Raw genomic sequence first — 21,330 nt, 5'->3', positions numbered from 1 at the left:
TTCCATCCAAATTGTATAAAAGAATAAGGTGTTTGTCCAGCAAAGGCTCTAGCAGATCAAAGAAAGCATTTACATTTTCTTTATTACATGCTCTTGTCCTAGGAGCTGACGTAGTTTCTGGCTGCCGGAGAGAGAGAGGGGGAGCTCCAAGTGGCGTTGGCTAAAGTAATAGGCCCCATCCCTTCCTGCCGTTTAAGTTTCTTTGTTGAATGATTTGGGACCGGATCAGTTTCTACGTGCTTACAGAAAGTGGTCTGAAATGTTCAAACAAAGGAAGGTGCTGACCAAGAAGCAAATTACAGTTATTAAAGCATTACAAAATTACAATATCAAGGATTAAATAGATAACTTTACTAAGTTAACTTTTAATTCTTAATACATTTTTTCTTAACATATTGCCAATGCATGACACCGTGTTATTTGGCACTTACATGTGATTTCGTATACTAAGCCGGTATTAAACTTTACGTTCAGAAGTTTACCTTCACAAATTTTGTAATTTACAAATACATAAATCGTTTATCATTAACAGAGGTCCTAAAGTGGTTGTGGAAACTTTTACTGTATGGTCTCAATGTGGACCAATGCTTTCTCCATGCTTTGCTCATTCCAAGTCTGTCGTTTTGCCTTCCAAACGTCGTTGCGTACCATTTTTGATTGTCTGGAAATTAAATTTATCTTAGTTTTTATTAGGAATATTTATTTACGGCAGACGGCAGCCAGCATTATGGTGGGAGAAAACCGGGCAGAGCCCGGGGAAAACCCACGACCACCTGCAGGTTGCTGTCAGACCTTCCCACGTACGGTTTTTAGGAATATATTATATATAAAATTCTCATATTTTTGACTGAATAAAGACAAAATAATTTATTGGTTCAAAGGCAAAATAAAAATTAAATCATATTTAAATTGATGGGGGAAAATGATACAGATACAGGGACAAAATGAAACACTGTTCTATTTTGCCCCTTGACTTGGTGTTCCATTTTGCCCCAGACACTATATTTTGTTTTTCTCTATCCACACTGAAAAGAAATACTTGTCAACATCGTAAATCCAGTATACTACGAAATGTAAAAATTTTTGATGGAAGCCATGGTAACAGTTAAACAAATTTGTTCACAGTTCAAACAGTAGCTTACCTTAAATCGGACTGTACAAAATTCTTCATCTACCTCCCAAATTATTACAGCTCTTTTCTGCCTACCGACAGTAAAGTCTGCGTGCTCACATGCGACGCGCAGTGAAGGAAAATTACGTCACCTAGCGGCTGAAGTTGAACGTGGTTGGAATTTTAAAGTTTCATTTTGTCCCGCGGTTTCATTTTGTCCCACTATCCTCTATTTTTCCGTACATGTCCCAAACAGAGTCTGACACCGCGTACATCAATCGGTACCGGTCATCCTATTTGAATTTGACTCACTTCTCTTCCATAACTCGCGCCAGCAGTGACGTAGCACAAGCATTCTCGACAAGTCTTGTTTGCTTTGGACAGGAAAGGTCAACCTACCACGTTTAGTTCTGCTTTATACAATCGGCAAAACCACCAAACGCACCGATCAGCAAAGAAAGAAAAGGGATTTATTTAAATCTAAAACTTAAATCTGAAACGCTTTGAAGCTTGGCTACGCAGGCTGCGTACGGAACTACGCGGACTTTCCGTCGTGATGTTTTTTTTACAAGCAGCGATGGCAACTTTTTTTTTCCTACGTATATACCGGGTTAATGAAAAACGTTTTGCTTCTCGTAAATTGGTACGAGATTGAAATATTGGTCTATATAGGCTACAGCAAATATCTATGGAATTAATGTTAATAGCTAGGTAAGAAATATAGACCAAAATATTTTTTTTCGTCGACTTGAGCGGAACATTTTTGCCTCGCGGAGGGGTGCGTCTGCACCCCACAGCCTACCCTCCTGCAACTATATGGGTGTATGTGCATGTTTTATCGCGGGCTATTTCAATATTGCTTGTGACAGACAAGGATAAAAAAAGCAATTCAGTTGTAAACATATCAACCGACTGAATTTTTGTTTCGCAAATAAAGCAAAGAATCTATCAAGAAATCGAAAATCCTGCGGGCAGGCAGTGGTAACTTTTCTGCTTTCCCAATTTTTTCTGTGATTTTGAACATCAGTAAGAAAACAAAATTGAAAAAGGGCACTCATTTGCGAAATTTTTGGTTCTTCTTTACATAACAGGTGAATTAAAAATTGAACTGAAATCTAATGCACTATTTTTTAAAATATCTTTATTGGATATTGGTGCATGAAAAAAATGTATATATATATATGATTAATTCGTGTTTTATCCCGTACCAGTTAAAATACAGTGTCGGCCAGCATTATGGTTGTAGAAAACCTGATAGTGAGCCCGGCGGAAGCCCACGACCAGTCGTAGGTGCTGGCAGGCTTTCCCTAGGAGAGGAAGCCAGCATGACCTGAACTTGAACTCACAACGACCGCATTAGTGGGAAGCTTCTTGGTCATTGCGTCGTGCTGGCGTGCTAACCACCTCGGCCACGGAGGACCCTGGGTAACCGATAGTGAATGAATGAAATATGTCCTTATATTCCCAGAAAACTCTAACTGTGTATGTAGGGAAACTTTTCCAAGGTGACTAAAATAAGTTGGTCCAAGACACATCCCCAGGATGACGTTAAATCTATAGCCAATATAGGATTGTAGATCAGTGACGTCCATTAAATTGAAGCTAACTATAAGGCATTTTCATACCTAATTCTGCTTAAGCCATGGGCGTGTAATTTGCTACTATTTATAAGCATTTACATGAATAGTTAGAAAAAAATGGTTAAACTACTTCTCTTGCAATCCTATATGCATCTAAAATCTAAATATCTTTATATGAAGTGTAAGTGTTTATAATCAATAAATCGCATAAGGGAAGTCTAATGGTGCATGATTATATAATTTATTTATTTGATAAAGGGGCCGAGGTTGTTAGCGTGCCAGCGCGCCACCGTCGACCAAAGAGCCTCCTACCTATGCAATCGCTGTGAGTTTAAGTCCAGCTCAAGTCTTTCTGTCTGTGAGACGGTTCCCGGCAACGTGCGCATGGTCGTAGGTTTCCCCCGAGCACTTGCCCGATTTCTTCCCACCATAACCGGCCCGGATAGCACAGTTGGTAGAGCGTCCGCTTCGGGACCGGTAGATCCAGGATCAATCCTTGGTCGAGTCACACCTAAGACTTTAAAAGAGGAAGTTGTAACTTCCTCGCTTGGCGTTCAGCATGAAGGGGATAGTGCAACGACTGGTTGACCCGTATCAGTATAATGGCTCGGGCGGGGCGGCTTACTTGCCTTCGGTAAGTCGTCTCAGTGATGCAGCACTAAATAAAAGAGCGGTGGAAATCCGTCCTGCAACAAGGAGGCACATTACACGTGCATGCACCCTAATGATTCCTTCGTCGTCATATAACTGAAAAATTGTTGAGTACGACGTTAAACCCCAAGCACTCACTCTTCCCACCATAAAATGCTGGCCGACGTCGAATGAGTGAAATATTCTTGAGTACGACCTCAAATACTAATCAAATAAATAAACGAGTAAATTTATTTCATGCATTGTCTAACGTCATACTCAAGACTTTGAGCATATGTTGTCTCTCCCCTACCAAACAGATCCCCGAACACACACACAGCACCACCTCATCTACGGGCCCTGCACTTTCGTAAGCCGCCATCTGCTCTTCCTACTTCTCTGATACAACATTTTGTTGGGACAAATGCGCCATACTCAAAATGACCCAAACTGTGCAGTGCGCTCAGTGTGGCCTTCGGCTCGGCTGTTTTTCCTCTTACACTTGTGAAGGTTCATTTTTACCTCGCATATACGAAAGTGTACCTATGTCTTACTTTTTATGTTATTGTAGGTTAATTGTAGGTTGATTTACATGAACAGTTAGGATAACACCCTAACTGAGGTATACTTGTAAGGGGCCATATATATTTCACAGGTCGCCTGTGACCATTTGCCATCAGTAGCACACTGTCTCCGCGTTTCTCTCTACTATTTCACTCCATGCTGTAAACTTGTCAACACTTAGGCTATAATGCACGTCGGCGTCGGTGTCCAGTAACAGCGGAAGCAATGTTAAGGTACAAATGGAATGTTAAAAATTACCGCAAGTGGTACATGAGTTCAGGTTTTGTATACCCTTTAGGTACTGTAAAATAACACTATAATCGAATATTCCATCGTGATGTATTGATTATCGTAAATTACAAAATACACACATAATGGAATCCATGTTAATTTAAATATTATGGGTAGTTTTCATCTGTTGAATTATTTAATGGTATTTTACGGCATAATCAAGAGTATATCTATTACAGTATCATAGCGGGAGAAAACCGAGCAGAGCCTGGAAGAAACCCAGAGCCATCCACAGGCAGGCATTCCCACGTGCTAAATCAATTATAATTAGGCGGCCTGTATTAGTTTATAAGTGAATAGGTAAATAAGTATCAATACATTTTTTTTGTATTATATTTGTAGGACCAGATCATCACCACCTCAGTCATCTTTCAGCTTTCGCTGGGCTTTACTGCAAATCAGTTTCATAATGTGGTCATAGTAGTCCGTATCCGATTTTTAGGCTCATGCCGCACAACTGGCTTGTCGCTGTATTTCGATGTGACCATGCTATTTCCTGTTGAATAATCAGTTACCACGTGTTGTATGTATTGAGCAAAACATTTAATTCTTGTTTGCATTTTCACAGCTGAAAGTCATCACCAGGTGTGTGACACCGTGTCTGGAAGTTCTCATAGTTATGTAACTTGTCGACATAGGGCAGATTGAAAGGAAAAATCGTTAGAAAATGGGGAAGAAGCGCGATTTTTCAGAGCGCCCGAAACCTGGACCAGGGAGGAAGGCACGAAAACAGGGTCTGCCAGGCTTGCCTCCGAGCTTGTCAGGTACTAGGCCATGTTCTATGGCGTATTCTAGTGATATATGTAAACCGGCATGCATTGCTTTGATCTTTTTTGAACAGTCGGTAACAAATAAACAGTGTCACTCATGATTACCAATTATGTCGCTCCGCATTTGTCAAGAACAAATCTTTTCCGGGACAAAGCAAGTCCTGTAGCTCTCAGTTTCATTCCGTGGAAATAAATGTACATTACCTTAAGTTGTTACAATATTTCTGAGAACGACATAAAGCACTAATCAAACAAATAAATATATTTTTGCCACATCAATACACTTTTGAACTTGTAAAGTAACGTGTAATTTTAGGTGTTGTGTACATGCTGTTAATCTGTTCTAATTTACCAGTATTTTTGTTTTTTCAGACAAAGATGGCCAAGCGAAGAAACCTGGCAGAAGAGAGCGGAAGAGGTTGGTGTTGAGTTTGATTTTGTACATGTTGTCCTGTATAGTGAGAGTTTTTGAAGCGTATTTGCTTGACTGGGTACAATAAACCTCAGAAGTCCAACAGAAGGCTCATTTTGGTGGGCCCTAAAGACCGAAATGATAGACCTGATAAAGAGCAGACTGGCCACCCATTCGCATAAGTCACAGTAACACATAACTACTGCGTTGACATCTGTCAAGGTAACAGATTTAAACAGAACACATTTTAAGGTACATCAGCAAATATATGATACCATATTTCGCAGTTTGGTTTAATTTCAGGCCTATATCTAAAAGAAAAACGTGACCACAAAGCTTCTCTGGAGAGCCATTTTTAATAGGGTATCTCTCATGTTTGCCATGTCAGATTTGATCACATGATTCAAATGGTATGTACAAACAACAGCATAGTAATGAGTACATAAGAATAAATGTTGTTATTGCACAGTTTGGTTTAGGCATTAAATTGCACTGCAAAACACTTCTGAACAAGAGATTAGAATGTGCAGTACATAGTTTTGTACAAAGGGATTAGACTGTGCTGAGTATTGTACAAAGTGATTAGAATGCTAGACAAGAAAGTTGTCATGTATACAATTGTCATCTGACCTCCTTTTTTTTTTGTAAAATATTCTACCTGCACTTGTTTTACAGGCAGTTCAAAAGGCAGGAGAAGCTAGCACAGAAAGAAGAGAGATTGAAAAAAAGGCAAGAAAATCAAGTGAAGAAGAGTGAGGAGCCAGCTGAGGATAGTGATGAGGAAAGCGACATGGAGGTCAGCATGAAACCTGTTAATAAGGTGGGGAAGAGTAAAGGGAAACCAGTTGGGAAAAGAAAACCAGATGAGGAAACAGAAGAAACCAGTGAGGAGGAAGAAGATGAAGACAGTGAAGAATCAGATGGTAACTTATTGGGATTTAATTGTCAGGTCTGATTGGCCAGGGAGGTTATAGGTCCTGCTGTTCATGTTAAAAGGCATCTCAGATGCCTGGTACTGGTTTCCCCAAGAGCTTGACTGGTTTCCTCCACATGTAAACATAACCGTCATGCAAGTGAAAAACTTTGTGATTAAACTGGTGTTTAGGTACAGTTTAAATAGAATTCAAAATAATTCATTTGGACTAAGTCATTTCTAAATGAGAATAAGTCAGAAAACTCTGATAAGTCTGACTTAGTGGCTAATAACGAGATATACTAGCATATTGACCCAGGAGTCTCTCATTGACACATATGTAATTGCTGTGAGGTTAAGTCTAGCTCATGCTGGCTTCCTCTCTTGTCATACGTGGAAAGGCCTTCCAGCAGGCTGCAGATGGGTGTGGGTTTTCCCCCGGGACTCTGGCCAGTTTCCTCCCACCATAATGTTGTCTCTCATCGAATAAGATAAATATCTTTGAGCGCAGCATAAAACACCAGTTAAATAAATGAAATAAATAAATTTAAGTGGGCAAGAAATTTGAAACAGTACTAAATATAAGTTGGCTTGAAATTAAAAGGGCCAGATTGTTTTTTCTCGCAGTATAATGTGAATGTGTTCAGTGACCTAAAGTACTCCCATTCAGTAACCTAAAGTACTCCCATTCAGTAACCTAAAGTACTCCCATTCAGTAACCTAAAGTACTCCCATTCAGTAACCTAAAGTACTCCCATTCCCATGTTTGTTACATTTACCTTACTTAACGAGTTATGTTTTTGTATGTCAGAACACAGTGGAGAGGTCCAGGGATTCACAGATGACAACAGGGACTGGCTGAGACCAAAACTGAAGAGGAAATTGATGGAGGATGATAGTGATGAAGAGGAGGAAATGGAGGTAACCATGGGAACTAGTTGGCAGGAGAATTTTGTCAGTTATGATATTAATTTAATGATTTCATTTCTTCAACCAACGTTAAACAGGTATCTGACATTTTGGAAAAAAATCCTTTTTGATACGGTGGTAAGAATCATCTTGTCCATATTAATAATAATTCAATTTTGCTTGACCTAAGAAAAGGGTGTTTTCATAAATGTCTATTTTGGGGCTTGGTAAACCAGTGCAGTAAATTCGGAAATTTGTAAAAAAAAACTTCACATGTTTTTCTCTGATTTTTCTCACCAGGGTCTTAATGCTATGAAGTGATCAAATTGATCAGAATTAATGAGAATTGTAATTTGGCTCTGAAATCACATTCATATTTCTTGAAACAGGCTTCATTTGTTTTTCTGCTCTTCACAATAAACTAGACCTCTTCAGTAAAGAATTTTCTTGTTGTAGAGTAAACATACCATATTGTTACAAAACCCAACTGAAGTGTTGTGCACCCTTTCTCCATTGAAGGGTGCTGAGGATTCTGATGACAGCGATGATTTACAAGATGAGTTTGATGATGGGAAGGATTTGGACAGTGATGACGATGATGATGATATTGGGGATGAGGAGGTTTGTGTTCCAGAAGTCCCCGAACACCTGTCACATATCCCCTTAATACTGTAATCTGATATAAAAGAAGAGTTTTGGGAGCACTATGAAGAGCCGTTCATTTAATATTCACCTTCTCATTATGAATATTGTACAGATATTCTTCTTTCTTGTGTTGGTCATGTAAAACATACTTAGTATACACCTTTTCGGTATTGTATGGGAACTGTTTTTCTGTAACATACCATGAAATAGTGTTTAGTGCGCTGTAAAAATAATGTAAAAAAAGACAAAAAGAATATCAAAAATTCCTTTCTTCATGGGAGCTCTGTAGATGCCTGATATCATTGTTATTTATTTCCAGCTTTTACCCATAGAAAAGGCAGCAAAAAAGTTAACAAAAAAAGAAGAGAGGGACAAGTAAGTGTTTTTTTATCTTGCTAGCTGAAGCTTGAGACGCTGGTACAAATCTAAACAGGGTTGTCCTTTAACATGTCAGACCTGCTTTGAAGCAGTTTTTTTAAAACCTTTCATTTCAAAACACCTGTAGAAGGGCAGGTAAAACGATTTATATGTGCATTCATAGTTTTGCACTTTAACACTTTAGCAGAGAATCGAAAGTATAATCTAGCGGCAAAAAAAAGAAAATTAGATAGTATTCTATTTATGTGATGTCTTTGGTATTTAGCTAAAAGGAGATTTATCACGGATTTTGGACCCACAATTTGTGTGTAGGCATGCAGCCTCTAACCTGAATCCGCCTTGAACTGTTTTTCTGTCGGGAAATGAAAAGTTGAAATTCAAAGACATCCCTAGAATGTCTTTTTTTTTTTTTTGTTTTGTAAGTCTAATTATAGCCAAGTTGCAGGTCAAGGGAAAGAGGTGTGCTCTTTGGCTCATTTGTTTGCAGCCTCGTTCTCATCACAGCTGACTCTTGACCACTGACACCCTGGTCTGCTGGCAACCTGCGGATGGTTGTGGGTTTCCCCCGGGCTCTGCCCAGTTTCCACCCACCATAATGCTGGCCGCTGTCGTATAAGTGAAATATTCTTGAGTACGGCGTAAAACAGCAATCAAATAAATCAAATTAAAGAACTAATTTGGCTGCAGGATTAAGTTATGAGTTTTGCCATTTACTTTAAGAACGATGGTTTTCTCTTGATTTTACTCACATAACCAGCAACATTTGTGTTAGTGTTCTGGAATATTAACAAATAGATAAAAATCTTTGTTGTTGTTGTTGTTGTCTTGTTTTCTAGGAAGTTATCAGAGGCTGAACTGAAGACCAACATTTCCCAGATGGAGACATACACATTACCTAGTGGGCAGGAGATTGAAAAAGAAAATATCCTTTTGCTTGAATTTTACTATTCATTATATGCTTAAAGTTACAAAGTATGGGGCACTGTTGTGATGATGTTTGGAAAATGACAGTGTCGGATTTCAGCTTAGATTTTTTTGTTAGCTTTAGGATGGCTTTGTCCATGTAGATATGTAGTTTGCATTCACGGTAAAGAATATATCTTGATGACTGGGTAACTTCATTCATTATCCTGTAAACTAGCGGGTCAGACATGTTTGGTGAGCTGATGCTATCATTTTCTGACCACTCTTAATGGTCAAATACACAGAGTTTCTCATTATTTTTCTTGGGAGTTCAAATAGTGCAATGACTAGTTGACGTGTATCAGTATAATGGCTCGAGCTGGGCACCTTACTTGCCTTTGGTCAGGCATCTCAGTGAAGTAGCACTAGATAAAAGAGCGGTTGAAATCCGTTCTGCAACAAGGAGGCACATTACCTGCACTCTAAGGATTCCTTCGCGTCATATGACTGAAAAATTGTTAAGTTAACCTCAAACATTCGCTCACTCACCCACTCTCTATCTCTTTCTCTCTCTCTATCTTTCTGTCTCTACTCTCTTTCTCTCTCTCTCTCTCTCTCTTGGGAGGTAGGTATAGTGTGCTATAGTAGAGATAAACAAGGTGTACTCTAAGTGACACACACATGAGGCATGGGCAGAATAAAACAGAGGCTATAACTAAGAAATATTCAGGGCTCAGTTTCACTAAACTTCTTCAGTTTTTTGTCTTAAGCAAAACTGTTGTGCATAAGCATGTAATACCATGCGTATGTAGTGTTTGACTCCAGCTTTCTTTGAGAATTGGACTTCAGAATAAAACTACCATCTTAAGCAATTTACTGAACTCGTGACACCAGGCCTTGATTTTTTACGCAACTACCTTGACTCTCCACACCTGTTCAGGCTCCAGATTTAACACTTCTGCAGCAAAGAATCAAGGACATTATCCAGGTCTTAGGAGATTTTACCAACAGAAGAGAGCCTGGAAAGTAAGTTATTTGAAAAGAAGAGTTATACAATGAAAACTTGTCAAACAGTAGCAGTTTTCTGCCCCTAGATTTCTGTGTTGATCTTTTTATTTATGAAGAAAATTATATTGTGGTGAAAAACACTTATGTAATCAATGCATGGGGTTGTATGCATGGGGTTTTAATGCATGGGGGTGTAATGCATGGGGCTGTAATGCATGGAGTTGTATGCATGGGGTTCTAATGCGTGGGGGTGTAATGCGTGGGGGTGTAATGTATGGGTAGTAATGTGTGGAGCTGTAATGCATGGGTTGTAATGCGTGGGGTTGTATGCATGGGGCTGTATGCGTGGGGCTGCAATGCATTGGGCTGCAATGCATGGGGTTGTATGCGTGGGGCTGTAATGCATGGGGCTGTAATGCATGGAGTTGTAATGCATGAGGTTGCAATGCATGGGGCTGTAATGTATGGAGTTGTATGCATGGGGTTGTAATGCATGAGGTTGTAATGCATGAGGCTGTAATGCATGGGGTTGTATGCATGAGGTTGTAGTGCATGGGTTGTATGCGTGGTGCAAGGGGATGTAATGCGTGCAGACGAAAAAAAACATTGTATTTCTACCGTAATCAAATATATGGGTTTGTTTTTTGTTTGAAGGACCAGACAGAATTATCTCACACAGTTAAGGAAGGATCTCTGCAGTTACTATGGTTACAGTGATGTTCTGATGGAGAAGTTGATGGATCTGTTCCCATTGGAGGTGAGCGGGTGGTTACATGTTGATGTCGCCATTTTGAAGTGTACACGAGTTTGTACTGCAAACGTGATACTGAGAGAGTTTCGTAGAGAGAATGATGCCATGCTGTCTTTATATAATGACTCCAATGCACATTGATCGGTGCGTACAATCACGGATAGAGCTGCTCTTGTGTTTCTGTTCATAGAAAGTTGCATGGCGATGCATTTTGATAAAGTTAATGAAAAATGGTTTCGAACTAAAATGCCTTAGTTACATATGTGTAAAATGGATCATGTACTGATAAGGCAAGACAAAAATCAAACCTTTGTTTCTATTCTAATACATCTAAATTTCACCAAAAAGTTATTAATGTGTTGCATTTTTAATTGAATCTTTTGAAACAACCAATCTTTCACCATTTAATACACACAATGTACAAGTACATTTCTCTTCACAGATAATGGAGTTTCTGGAAGCTAACGAGGTCCAACGACCAATCACAATCAGAACAAACACACTCAAGACTCGAAGACGGGATTTAGCTCAGGTAAGGTCAGGTGATTAAAGGTGTTTACAAATTTGGACCTGAGTACGCTTGTGCAAAATGATCGTAAGCTAAGTTGATCGTAACTACCATGGCAACACGTGTTTAAAAACATATGTTGACATGATAGTTATAATCAGCTTAGCTCACAATCGATGTGTGCAAGATACCGATGGTGTATTGTCATCTTATGTATGTCTGTCTGTCCATTTCACAAAAACTTGAATGAATTACATAAGTTTTAATAAATGTGAGGAATTTTGCATTCACCTCTTCTGAATGATAGATTGACTTGTTGTTTAAGTTCAGGATGTATCTGGTGGAATGTCCAAAATAATTGTGAATGGAACCTTGTCAGATCAGTATTTTTCAAAGTTATGCCTTTGATAATACTCTTGGCTCTCTTCCATTTCTTGAATAGAATGAAATGATAACAGTTTCTCGGATTAGAACATATGTGTGTGTATTAGATATCATTTTAAAAGTGTTTCCTGTAGACAAGGGGTTTTGCTTTATATTTGGGAAAGCAAGGGATTTTTCTGCACAAAAAGTACTGACTGTCTGTGAATGTCTCGACCAGTACGTGGCCGGTGAAACTTCGTGTACGGGCACAAAAGTCCAGTTACAACATCAGCAAATCTTCGCATACTAATGGTTTATTGCATGTAATGTGGACTTATTTATTTATTTATGTGGTCACAAGATAAACTCAGTTAAATGAGTGGAAGGTGATGAATGAAAGAAATGTAGGTATTCTGCGTGAGATTCAGCTGTAGACATTGAACATGCACTTTTTTATTACAGGCTCTCATCAACAGAGGAGTGAACTTGGATCCGATTGGGAAATGGTCGAAAGTCGGTCTGGTGATATATGACTCACAAGTTCCTCTGGGTGAGTCAACAGTGAAGACAACCTTGTGGAAGAGTTCTAATGCAGAAAACTATTTCAGCCCACACTTTGTTCAGTTCAGTTATTGATGTGGAATTATGCCCCGAATCATTCATTCAATCATTCATTCAATCATTCATTCAACCATTCATTCATTCATTCAATAATTCATTCGTTGTCAAACACATCCTCGTTGACTGCATATGTGTATTTTGCGCATATGCAGCAAATGTTCTGCGCAGTTCGCACTGTGTATGCTTGATGCACATGTATTTCACGTCATAAGAATTTTCACGTCATTATTGGATTTTCAAATTTTATTGGACATTTGGCTTTTTGGCTTTTTTTGAAAATGTACATCCAATTTTGTATGATTTTGGATGTTGGCATTAAGAACTATTTTACGGTATAAATTTGTTCTCGCCACGATATGGTGGCAGTACTGCTGGATTGGCATCAAGCCATAATCTTTCATTCACTCATTAATGATTTTGTGACAAAAAAACCTGACCCTGTTGTTGCTGTTGTCATTCTTCAGGTGCGACCCCAGAGTACCTAGCAGGACATTACATGTTACAGGGAGGCTCTAGCTTTCTGCCAGTCATGGCCCTGGCACCCCAGGAAAATGAGCGGGTGCTCGACATGGCCGCTGCCCCAGGAGGGAAAACTACCCATATAGGTGAGAATTATAGGCTCGATTTGTACAGTCTAAAAGACAGTCCGTGAGGGCAGCTCGTGTCTGTACCAGCTTCTAAGTTACAAACAAAATGCAGTATCTGGGGGAAATTCAGTTTTGTAAATGGTGAATCCAGGGTTTTAATCCTAAAACAAGTCTGGTATATGGACCGATAATCTTTACACTACCCTGTGTAAGAGGAACAGACAAAGTACTGGTCGGCCTACTATCAGTATCATCTGTTTGACATGCCTGGGTGGGGCCTTGTATCTGGTGTCTTCGGCATGGCAAGCCAGTGAAGCAGCACCATTCATGTGTCATCATTAGGTCTAGTGTGCTATAAGGAGATACAGTGGTGGTATAACCAAAATAATGATGAAAGTGACATTAGACCCTATCAAACAAACATAATTAAATGTTTAATTACCTGTAAATCTCATTGCCATAAAAGTAGCAAAATTTTCTTCGGTATGATTTGAAACACCAGATAAACATTTTTTATCCTCGGTGGTTATGTAATTAATCATGTTGGACTGACTTTGATTTTCAGCTGCCCTAATGAGAAACACAGGCTGTGTCTTTGCTAACGATGCCAACAAGGATCGCGCTAAAGCCCTTGTGGGAAACCTTCACAGAATGGGTGTCCTCAACACAGTTGTGTCCAACTACGACGGACGTCAATTTGTAAAGGTGGGTTACCTTGTGGTCAGAAATCCATATCGTATCATCTTCAGAAAATTGCTTAACAACTGTGGAAGGCAAGTTTTGATTCAGATAGTTTGGAGGTGTGTTGTAAAATGCATGTTTTATTTGTTTGATTGGTGTTCCAACATGTTTTCACATTAAAAAAATATCTTTGCAGTATGTTTCTTTGTAGCAGACCATTCTCTACACTGGTAAATTTCTTCCTTTGCCCAATTTCTCGGTCACACCCAGTACTTGCCCAACCCACTTAACGTGAATGATATATGCTTTATGTAGTCCAGGGGCCAAAATGTTTTGGCAGCCACTTGTTTGTAGGAGCTTATAATTATAATGAACTCAGCCAGACCCTAGGTAATCACAGCTATCCCACAAAAACTCTGTCGTTTTGCAGTCAGGCCCCTGGTTGAGGGAATCGTCAATGTTAAAAAATAAGAAGTCGAAATTTGACTGACAGACGAGCTATCAGTGAACTGTTTAAAGAGCCGTGTGTCACAGCTAAAAATCAAATTTATTATTAACAAGTTGCCATGGGTTTGAAAAAGGTACATGTATGGAAAGGAATTCACATGGTTTCCCCGGAGTCTGCCAGGTTTCCTCTCACCATAATGCTGGCCATTGTTGTACAATTCAAATATTCTTGACTACGGCATAAAACACCAATCAAATCAACTACTAGTAAATGAAGAAATCTTTACATGTGTGTGCTGATTGTTTATAGTGTGCCGATTGTTTAAGTGTGCTGATTGTTTAATTGTGCTGATTGTTTAAGTGTACAGCAATAAAGAACGTGGGTTGTATGGAACTTGCTCCATACAAATTTTGAGTTCTATAACACCTGTTCATAGATACTTGTAGTGTGATCATCAAAAACGAATGGATGTCTTTTAACACATCCTGATTGATCCAAGCTCCCAAGGGGTAAGGTATTTATTTTGTCAGTGTGACCGTTCCGGTCCACATTTTATTAATTATTTTGCTATGTGTTTGAAAAACCATGCTTGTAATTCAGACTGCAAAAAACTGTTTCAAATTTTGTGCACCTTATATACAGGAAGAGCTGAATGCAGCTTTTAATTTTTGGCACAAAATTGAACTAAAATAAAAAAAAAAAATTCCTGTCTGTCAGTCAAATAGATCTAATATTTAGATACATATCCAAACTCCTTTCCACTTGCCTATTGTTACACCTGGGTGGACGTCTTTGTCTACACAGCTCTAAAAGTAGGCGAAAGAATAGTGCTGAGAAGAGTTGTTTTCATGAAGACGTGATAGATTTGCTTCTTGTCTACTATCTCAGCCACACACTTCAACTCAGCCAAGCAAGCTTTTAGCATCAGCTAGTTAATCCAGATGAACAGGACATCACATGGACTTGAAACGACACGATTGTTTGGTTATTTGTGACGATGTTCAGTGTTGTTGTTGCTGTAGGTAATCCACGGCTTTGACCGCGTGTTATTGGACGCTCCATGTAGTGGCACTGGCGTGCTGTCTAAGGACCCAGAGGCAAAGACCAATAAGGTACGACAAAATTTAATTAAATAAAATAATTAAAATTTAATTTAATGGAGTATTCTTCAGTACAAATGGCTACATTTGAAACACACGTTACAAATGGCCATATTTGGAACTGCCTGTTACACTCCTGTTACTCGCTGTTTAACCTGTGATATTCTGCTAAAGCCTTGGAACTCTGTTACGCCTCTCTTTGTTAAACCCTTGGTACTTTTATTTACCTGTTACTTTGTTAAACCCATGATATTCTCTGTTAAACTCCTTGTATTCTCTGTTAAACCCGTGGGACTCTGTTACCCCCGTGTTACTCTGTTACCCCCGTGTTACTCTGTTACACACTTGGGACTTGCTGCTACACCTCCAGCTGTTACTCTCTGTTAAACCCTTGGGACTCTGTTACAAAGGTGGAACTCTGTTTCACTCTTGTTATGCATTCTTATATGTGTACCTGAATACTCTCAGATACATAATGAAGCAGGTATTTAAAGTATCTAAAGTAGGTATTCAGTGTTACACATATGATATTCGTTGTTACACATCTGCTATTTCTCAGTTACTGAGCACATATTCCCTGTTACATCTCATATTTTCCCCAGCGATACCCCTATGTTCAGCATGTCTGTTACATCTCTAGTATTCCTTGTTGTCTTTCAGGATGACAAAGATTTTCAGCGCTGCGCTCACATACAGAAGCAGTTGTTGTTGTCGGCCATTGATTGCTGCGATGCCAAATCTGCCACAGGGGGATACATTGTCTACTCCACCTGCTCGGTCACGGTAAGTTCCAGCAACTCGTAGCACTTTGCGTGCGTCTTCAAAACATGTAGAGAACCGATTTGTGTCTTTTTAGTGTCAAAGTTGCCCTTCATTACCCAGGTACAGTGAAAGCTGTTAAAAGCCAGTGTGGACACTGCATACAAATTTATAGGTAGTTCGAAAACGTAAATTCCGTTCCACTTGCCTATTGTTACACCTGGGTAGACGTTTTTGTCTACACAGCTCTAAAAATAGGCCACAGGATAATGCTGAGGTGTTGCCATGGAGCTGAGGTACATTTTCTTCATGTCTGCAAATCTCAGCCACATACTGTGTACTTAACACTTATCGAATCCACTGTTCTCATTGTTTTCGGGGCTTTGGTGACATTGACAGTCAGTGGCACTTGTGACTTGTTGATGAAGTCTAATCTTCATTCATGACCGCTTGGTTTCCAGATTTTAATTAGCATGGCCAGAAGGTTGTGGGTTCCCCTCAGGATCTGCTCCATTTCCTTCAACCATAGAGTAGGTCACTGTCATATAAGTGAAATATTCTTGAGGACTGTGTGAACACACCAGTAAAATAAATAAATAAATTGACAAGGCATTTGCAGGATTAGAACATGAAGATTTGTCTTATTTTGGAGGAAAATGCTAGCCATACAAATGATTGCTACATTGTGAATGGAAGAAAGATGTAACAGTCTATCAAATATTTTGGTGGTGTTGTTTTGTTGCATGACTTTCTGCTGCTAATGCGCTTGTTCACATTACAAAAATGTTAGTGTTTCCTTAGCTGCTGTGACAGAGTTGTCCCCCTTTGCTTGGTGAAGCCTTGACAGGTGTTGTGATTGTTTTAACAGGTGGAAGAAAATGAAGCCGTGATTGAGTATGCCCTGAAGAAGAGGAATGTGAAGCTGGCCCCCACGGGCCTGGACTTTGGCAGGGAGGGGTTTGTCAAGTAAGGGACATACATACATTGTAGCTATTATTATATACATATTATATAAATATGAGTATGGCGTAAAACACCGATCAAATAAATAAATAAATGTATACATACGATATGTTAACTAGAAAAATAAATGTTAGTGGCTGCATGTCACTTTCGCTTGATCGGATGTGGCTGTTATATACATTCTCTATCACATGTCACATCCTTTCAATTACATTCTTGCCTGTGTATTTTTCATTGTGTATAACAGCTTATCTATCATAGTTTTTTGCTTATTATTATTATTATTATTCTGGCAGAATCCTAATAACTGTACATTCAATCAAGTTATTATCAGGCCTAATTCTTAATGGGGATGTGACAGTAACAGAAATTAGGCAACTGCAATTTAAATTGCTGTTTTGTGTGAGGAATAAATTTTTTTTTCAATGCCAGAGGAAGGTATAAAAATAGAAATAAAACTTTTCCTGTTACAGACATGTTTACACGATCAGAGAGTCTTGAAAAACAGGACAAGCCTAAAAATCCTCAAGATCTAGTAAAATTAAAATGGTAGATTTAAATTTTTATTCCATTTATTGATTTTTTTATTTAGTATCAGCTGGTTCGTAAAATACAAAATAAATTTCAGTCGCCTTTAACCCCCCCTCCCCCCCCCCCCCCCCCAACGCACACAAAAATAATTTAAACTTAACTCTTGCATGGTTATTAAATGATTTAAGCATGATTATATCTGCCTATTGTTACACTTGTACTGAGCTTGAAAATTAGTCGACAGGAAGATGAGTTGTAGCCATGGAAACATATTCATTGCTTTTGCTCTCCGGCCGTCCGTGGAAAGGTCTGCCAGCAACCTGCAGATGGTTGTGGGTTTCCCCTGGGCTCTGCCCGGTTTTCTCCCACCATAATGCTGGCCGTCGTCGCATAAGTGAAATATTCCTAAGTACGGAGTAAAACACCAATCAAATAAATAAATCAATATTTATTGGTTTCATGGTAATCAAAGTGAGTAACAAGCCCTTGTTCAGTGTTTTATCAAGTCCAGCTCGTGTTGGCTTCCTCTCCAGGTGTACATGGAAAAGTCTGCCAGCAGCCTGCGGATGGTCGAGGGTAGAGCCCACTTTCCTTCCACCATAATGCTGGTTGTCGTCATGTAAAGGAAATATTCTTGAATACGGTGTAAAACACAAATCAAATAAACAAAATTCTATGTGTCATTATCATTGGCTTCTTCAGTTTATTGTTGAAGTCTGGTTGTGTAGTTTTTTTGTGAATCCTCATCATCTGTTTTTTTCTTGGCATTTCAGTTTCCAGAGACATAGATTCCACCCTAGCATGAAGCTGACCAGACGATTCTACCCACACACACATAACCTAGACGGCTTCTTTGTGGCTAAATTCAAGAAATTCTCCAACAAACTTCCTGCTCAAGGTAGGCAGATGGTATCTTTTGTAAAACTCGCCTATTTATTCATTTACAGCATTCTTTGGACGATAGAAGTACTGAAATATGGGTGCCATTTGTCTTTTTGAGTCTGCTTCACTTTCACCATAATGCTGGCCGCCGTGGTAGAAGTGAATTACTCTGGAGTACTTTGTAAAACTCCAATCAAATAAATAAATCAGAACTTTGAGGTCATGGAAGTTATACTATTTTTTTTGAAAATATAACAAAATTGTCTCGCATGTGTACCCAGTCATGTAGAAGAACGCCATTCTTGTTTGTGACCTTGACCTATTTTTTTTTCAAGGTCATTGGGGCCGAGCCTCCATGAATGCTTTGAATGCTTGTTGCTTGATTTATCAAACTTCTACCACTTTTACACTTAGGCATTATGATGAACACTTTTCATTTCCGGTGACCATGACCTTTATTTTTTTTTTTTTTTAAGTCATTAGGGCCATTTAATTTGTGTTTTGTGACAGGCTTGCAAACACGATATCTCTTGAACTCCCATGGTGCGTCTTGTCATTTAGACGAACTAATTTAACAATGACCTTAACCTATTTTTCCAAGGTCATCAGGACTGTGCCACCATTACCTTGCAAAATTTTGTTTTGAATGCTTGGAGCTACTTTTTGTGACAATAATAGGGGCTGTACCTAAATTATCATCTAAACCCAATGTCATTTGTAACTGTGCTTAAAACAGAAGGTATTTTAGTGTATTGCACAGTGTTTTGTGAGATTTGTTAGATAAATCAGTTTTGGGTCAAAGGGACATGTGCATCATCATATCTTAGTGATGGATAAGTTCAGACATTGAGCTGTACTAATAAACTTTATTTGTATCTTTTTCAGCGGGACAGGAAGGAGAATCTGAGGAGACACCTAGTGGTGGTACGAAGGAGGATAACTCCAGGGTAGAGACAACCACCGTCGACCAGACTGCGGCAGATACAGAGGGAACAAAGAAGGATTTCAAGCCTGGGAAAAACAAAAAATTTAAGAAATCCGAGGAAGCAGAAGATCAGGGGAAAAGTCAAAAAGCAAAGCCTGGTTTCAAATCAAAACCTGGGAAAAAACACAATCGCAAAGGTTTTAGAAATAAACCAGGGAATAAACACTTCAAGCAGAAACCTAATCGGCCTGGCTGAAGAATAATTAACTGAGGAGTCTTTCAGCTAGGATTGTTTTCATATTTTATGTTCTCTCAGTCTGTATCTACCAAATAAAATTGTACACATACGTGTATTATGTCACATTTAGTTTTATTGTAAAAATGTATTTAAGAGGATGTTTTTTTTTTTTTCTTGTGTCCATGTCAAACATAACAGGTGTAGGTCCGTTAGCTGTCCATAACCAGTAAGATCGCAGATGCGATCTGGAATATCCTGTAGAAATACTACCATTTATTCCATACACCTTGCAGCACCTGAGTCACTCTCTGTGTTCACTTGACATCACTACGACCACTAGACAAGCTTGACCTTTAAGGTCTGTGCAATGGGAGTTACTTGGTTTAAGACTAGCCCTATCACTAGTGTCTCCATGTAAAGAAAAGCTGTTAACAGCTTAAATTTTGCGATCACGAAGAAACGCGTAAAGTTCCATATAAGCTTGTACTTAAAGGCGCTTTTGAGTCCCTCCGTGGCCTTTTGGTTATCGACCTCCAGAAGCACATAGACCCAGGGGTCTCTTACTAATGCACTAAGTCCAGCTCATGCTGGATTCCTCTTATATCGTGGTTTGGGGCTCCTCGGTCCCAAACATTCCAAGTGGCTTTCGTGGGTTCATTTGCCCAGTTATTGTCAGGTGAACATTATACCCAACTTTCGGCTGTCGTCGGCATGACCGTCGACATATAATTCTGATACATTCTAATATGGTATTGATCCAAACTAAAGCTACAGCACACATGATTTTATGCATTATAGCTATCGTAATCGTGCACACTGTGTGAATGAACTATCGCGGAGATAGATAACGCAATATATATATATAAGGTTTATTTTAGCATCACGTCGTATGCAAACATGTCTGATGGAATTACCTCGATTTTGCACAAGGATCTCTTTTTTTTTTTTTTTCATTGTAGCATAGTTTCCTACAGTTATTTAATAGCAACATTACCCTGTGTTCTCGGTGATTGGGATAATCAAAGTATTCTTTGATGGGCAGAATAAAAGGTAATTCTTACAAACTTTGAGAACCGAACGCGTGTGACGGAATTTCTGCGGCAAGTATAATTTCGTAACGGTACTGCATGAAACCATACTGCGTTTCCAACTTGAAATAAGTAAAATCTTTATCTTCTTTCAGTGTTTCATCTGGGATACAAATGAGGACCGGTCAAAGAAAGTAAAATTATGTTTTCTGTGAGCGTGTTTTGTTATCAGTATCATCCCTTTAACTATAGTTTAACTATTTATCAATGCACTTATAGTTTTGCCCGCCATTGTTCTGGATAGACATCATACTGATAAAAATCTTTTACTCTCTTTTAGAAGATAATAAGAAACAGACCTGCAGCGTAGACTATAAAGACCACAGCAGCGACGACATTGTGATAGATGACAAATGATCCCACACAACCGCTGAAATAGGGCCACTTGTCAGTTTACGTCAGTCGCTCTGATTTTGAAATAAGCGTCTTCACATCATTCAAAAATGCCTCTGTCCATACAGAGAAGGCATCTCTTTTCTTTGGGGGTGCCAACAATCTGCGGATGGTCGTGGGTTTCCCACTGGCTCTGCCCGCTTTCCTCCCACCATAATGCTAGCCGCCGTCGTATAAGTGAAATATTCGTGAGTACGGCGTAAAATACCAATCAAATAAATAAATAAATCTTTTCTTTGGGCTGTTAGGTAAGACATTCAAAACTTCTCTGTTCGCTTTCCACAATGAGGCACTCCGTAGTGGACCTCAAAGTTGCGGTATAAAATGGTTAGTTAAGCCACTGCATTGTGTAGAGGCCTCACACCGAAGCTTTAACGT

General features: G+C 39.1%; 1 protein-coding gene across 1 annotated transcript; it reads left to right on the top strand.

The window, feature by feature from the left end:
* The first annotated feature begins 4,693 nt into the window (after positions 1–4,693).
* Positions 4,694–19,589, top strand: LOC135477663 (uncharacterized). The gene is made up of 18 exons (XM_064757845.1): positions 4,694–4,940; positions 5,319–5,364; positions 6,034–6,281; positions 7,083–7,192; positions 7,700–7,801; positions 8,145–8,200; positions 9,040–9,125; positions 10,039–10,132; positions 10,769–10,871; positions 11,308–11,397; positions 12,199–12,286; positions 12,822–12,962; positions 13,510–13,649; positions 15,096–15,185; positions 15,834–15,956; positions 16,801–16,898; positions 18,200–18,324; positions 19,194–19,589. The coding sequence occupies exons 1-18, from the start codon at positions 4,844–4,846 to the stop codon at positions 19,487–19,489; spliced, it is 2,133 nt and encodes a 710-aa protein (XP_064613915.1). The 5' UTR covers positions 4,694–4,843; the 3' UTR covers positions 19,490–19,589.
* Positions 19,590–21,330: the final 1,741 nt, after the last annotated feature.

Source organism: Liolophura sinensis, chromosome 11 (assembly GCF_032854445.1).
Source record: "Liolophura sinensis isolate JHLJ2023 chromosome 11, CUHK_Ljap_v2, whole genome shotgun sequence".
Lineage (NCBI taxonomy): Eukaryota > Metazoa > Mollusca > Polyplacophora > Chitonida > Chitonidae > Liolophura > Liolophura sinensis.
This window is presented reverse-complemented; position numbering and strand designations above follow the sequence as displayed.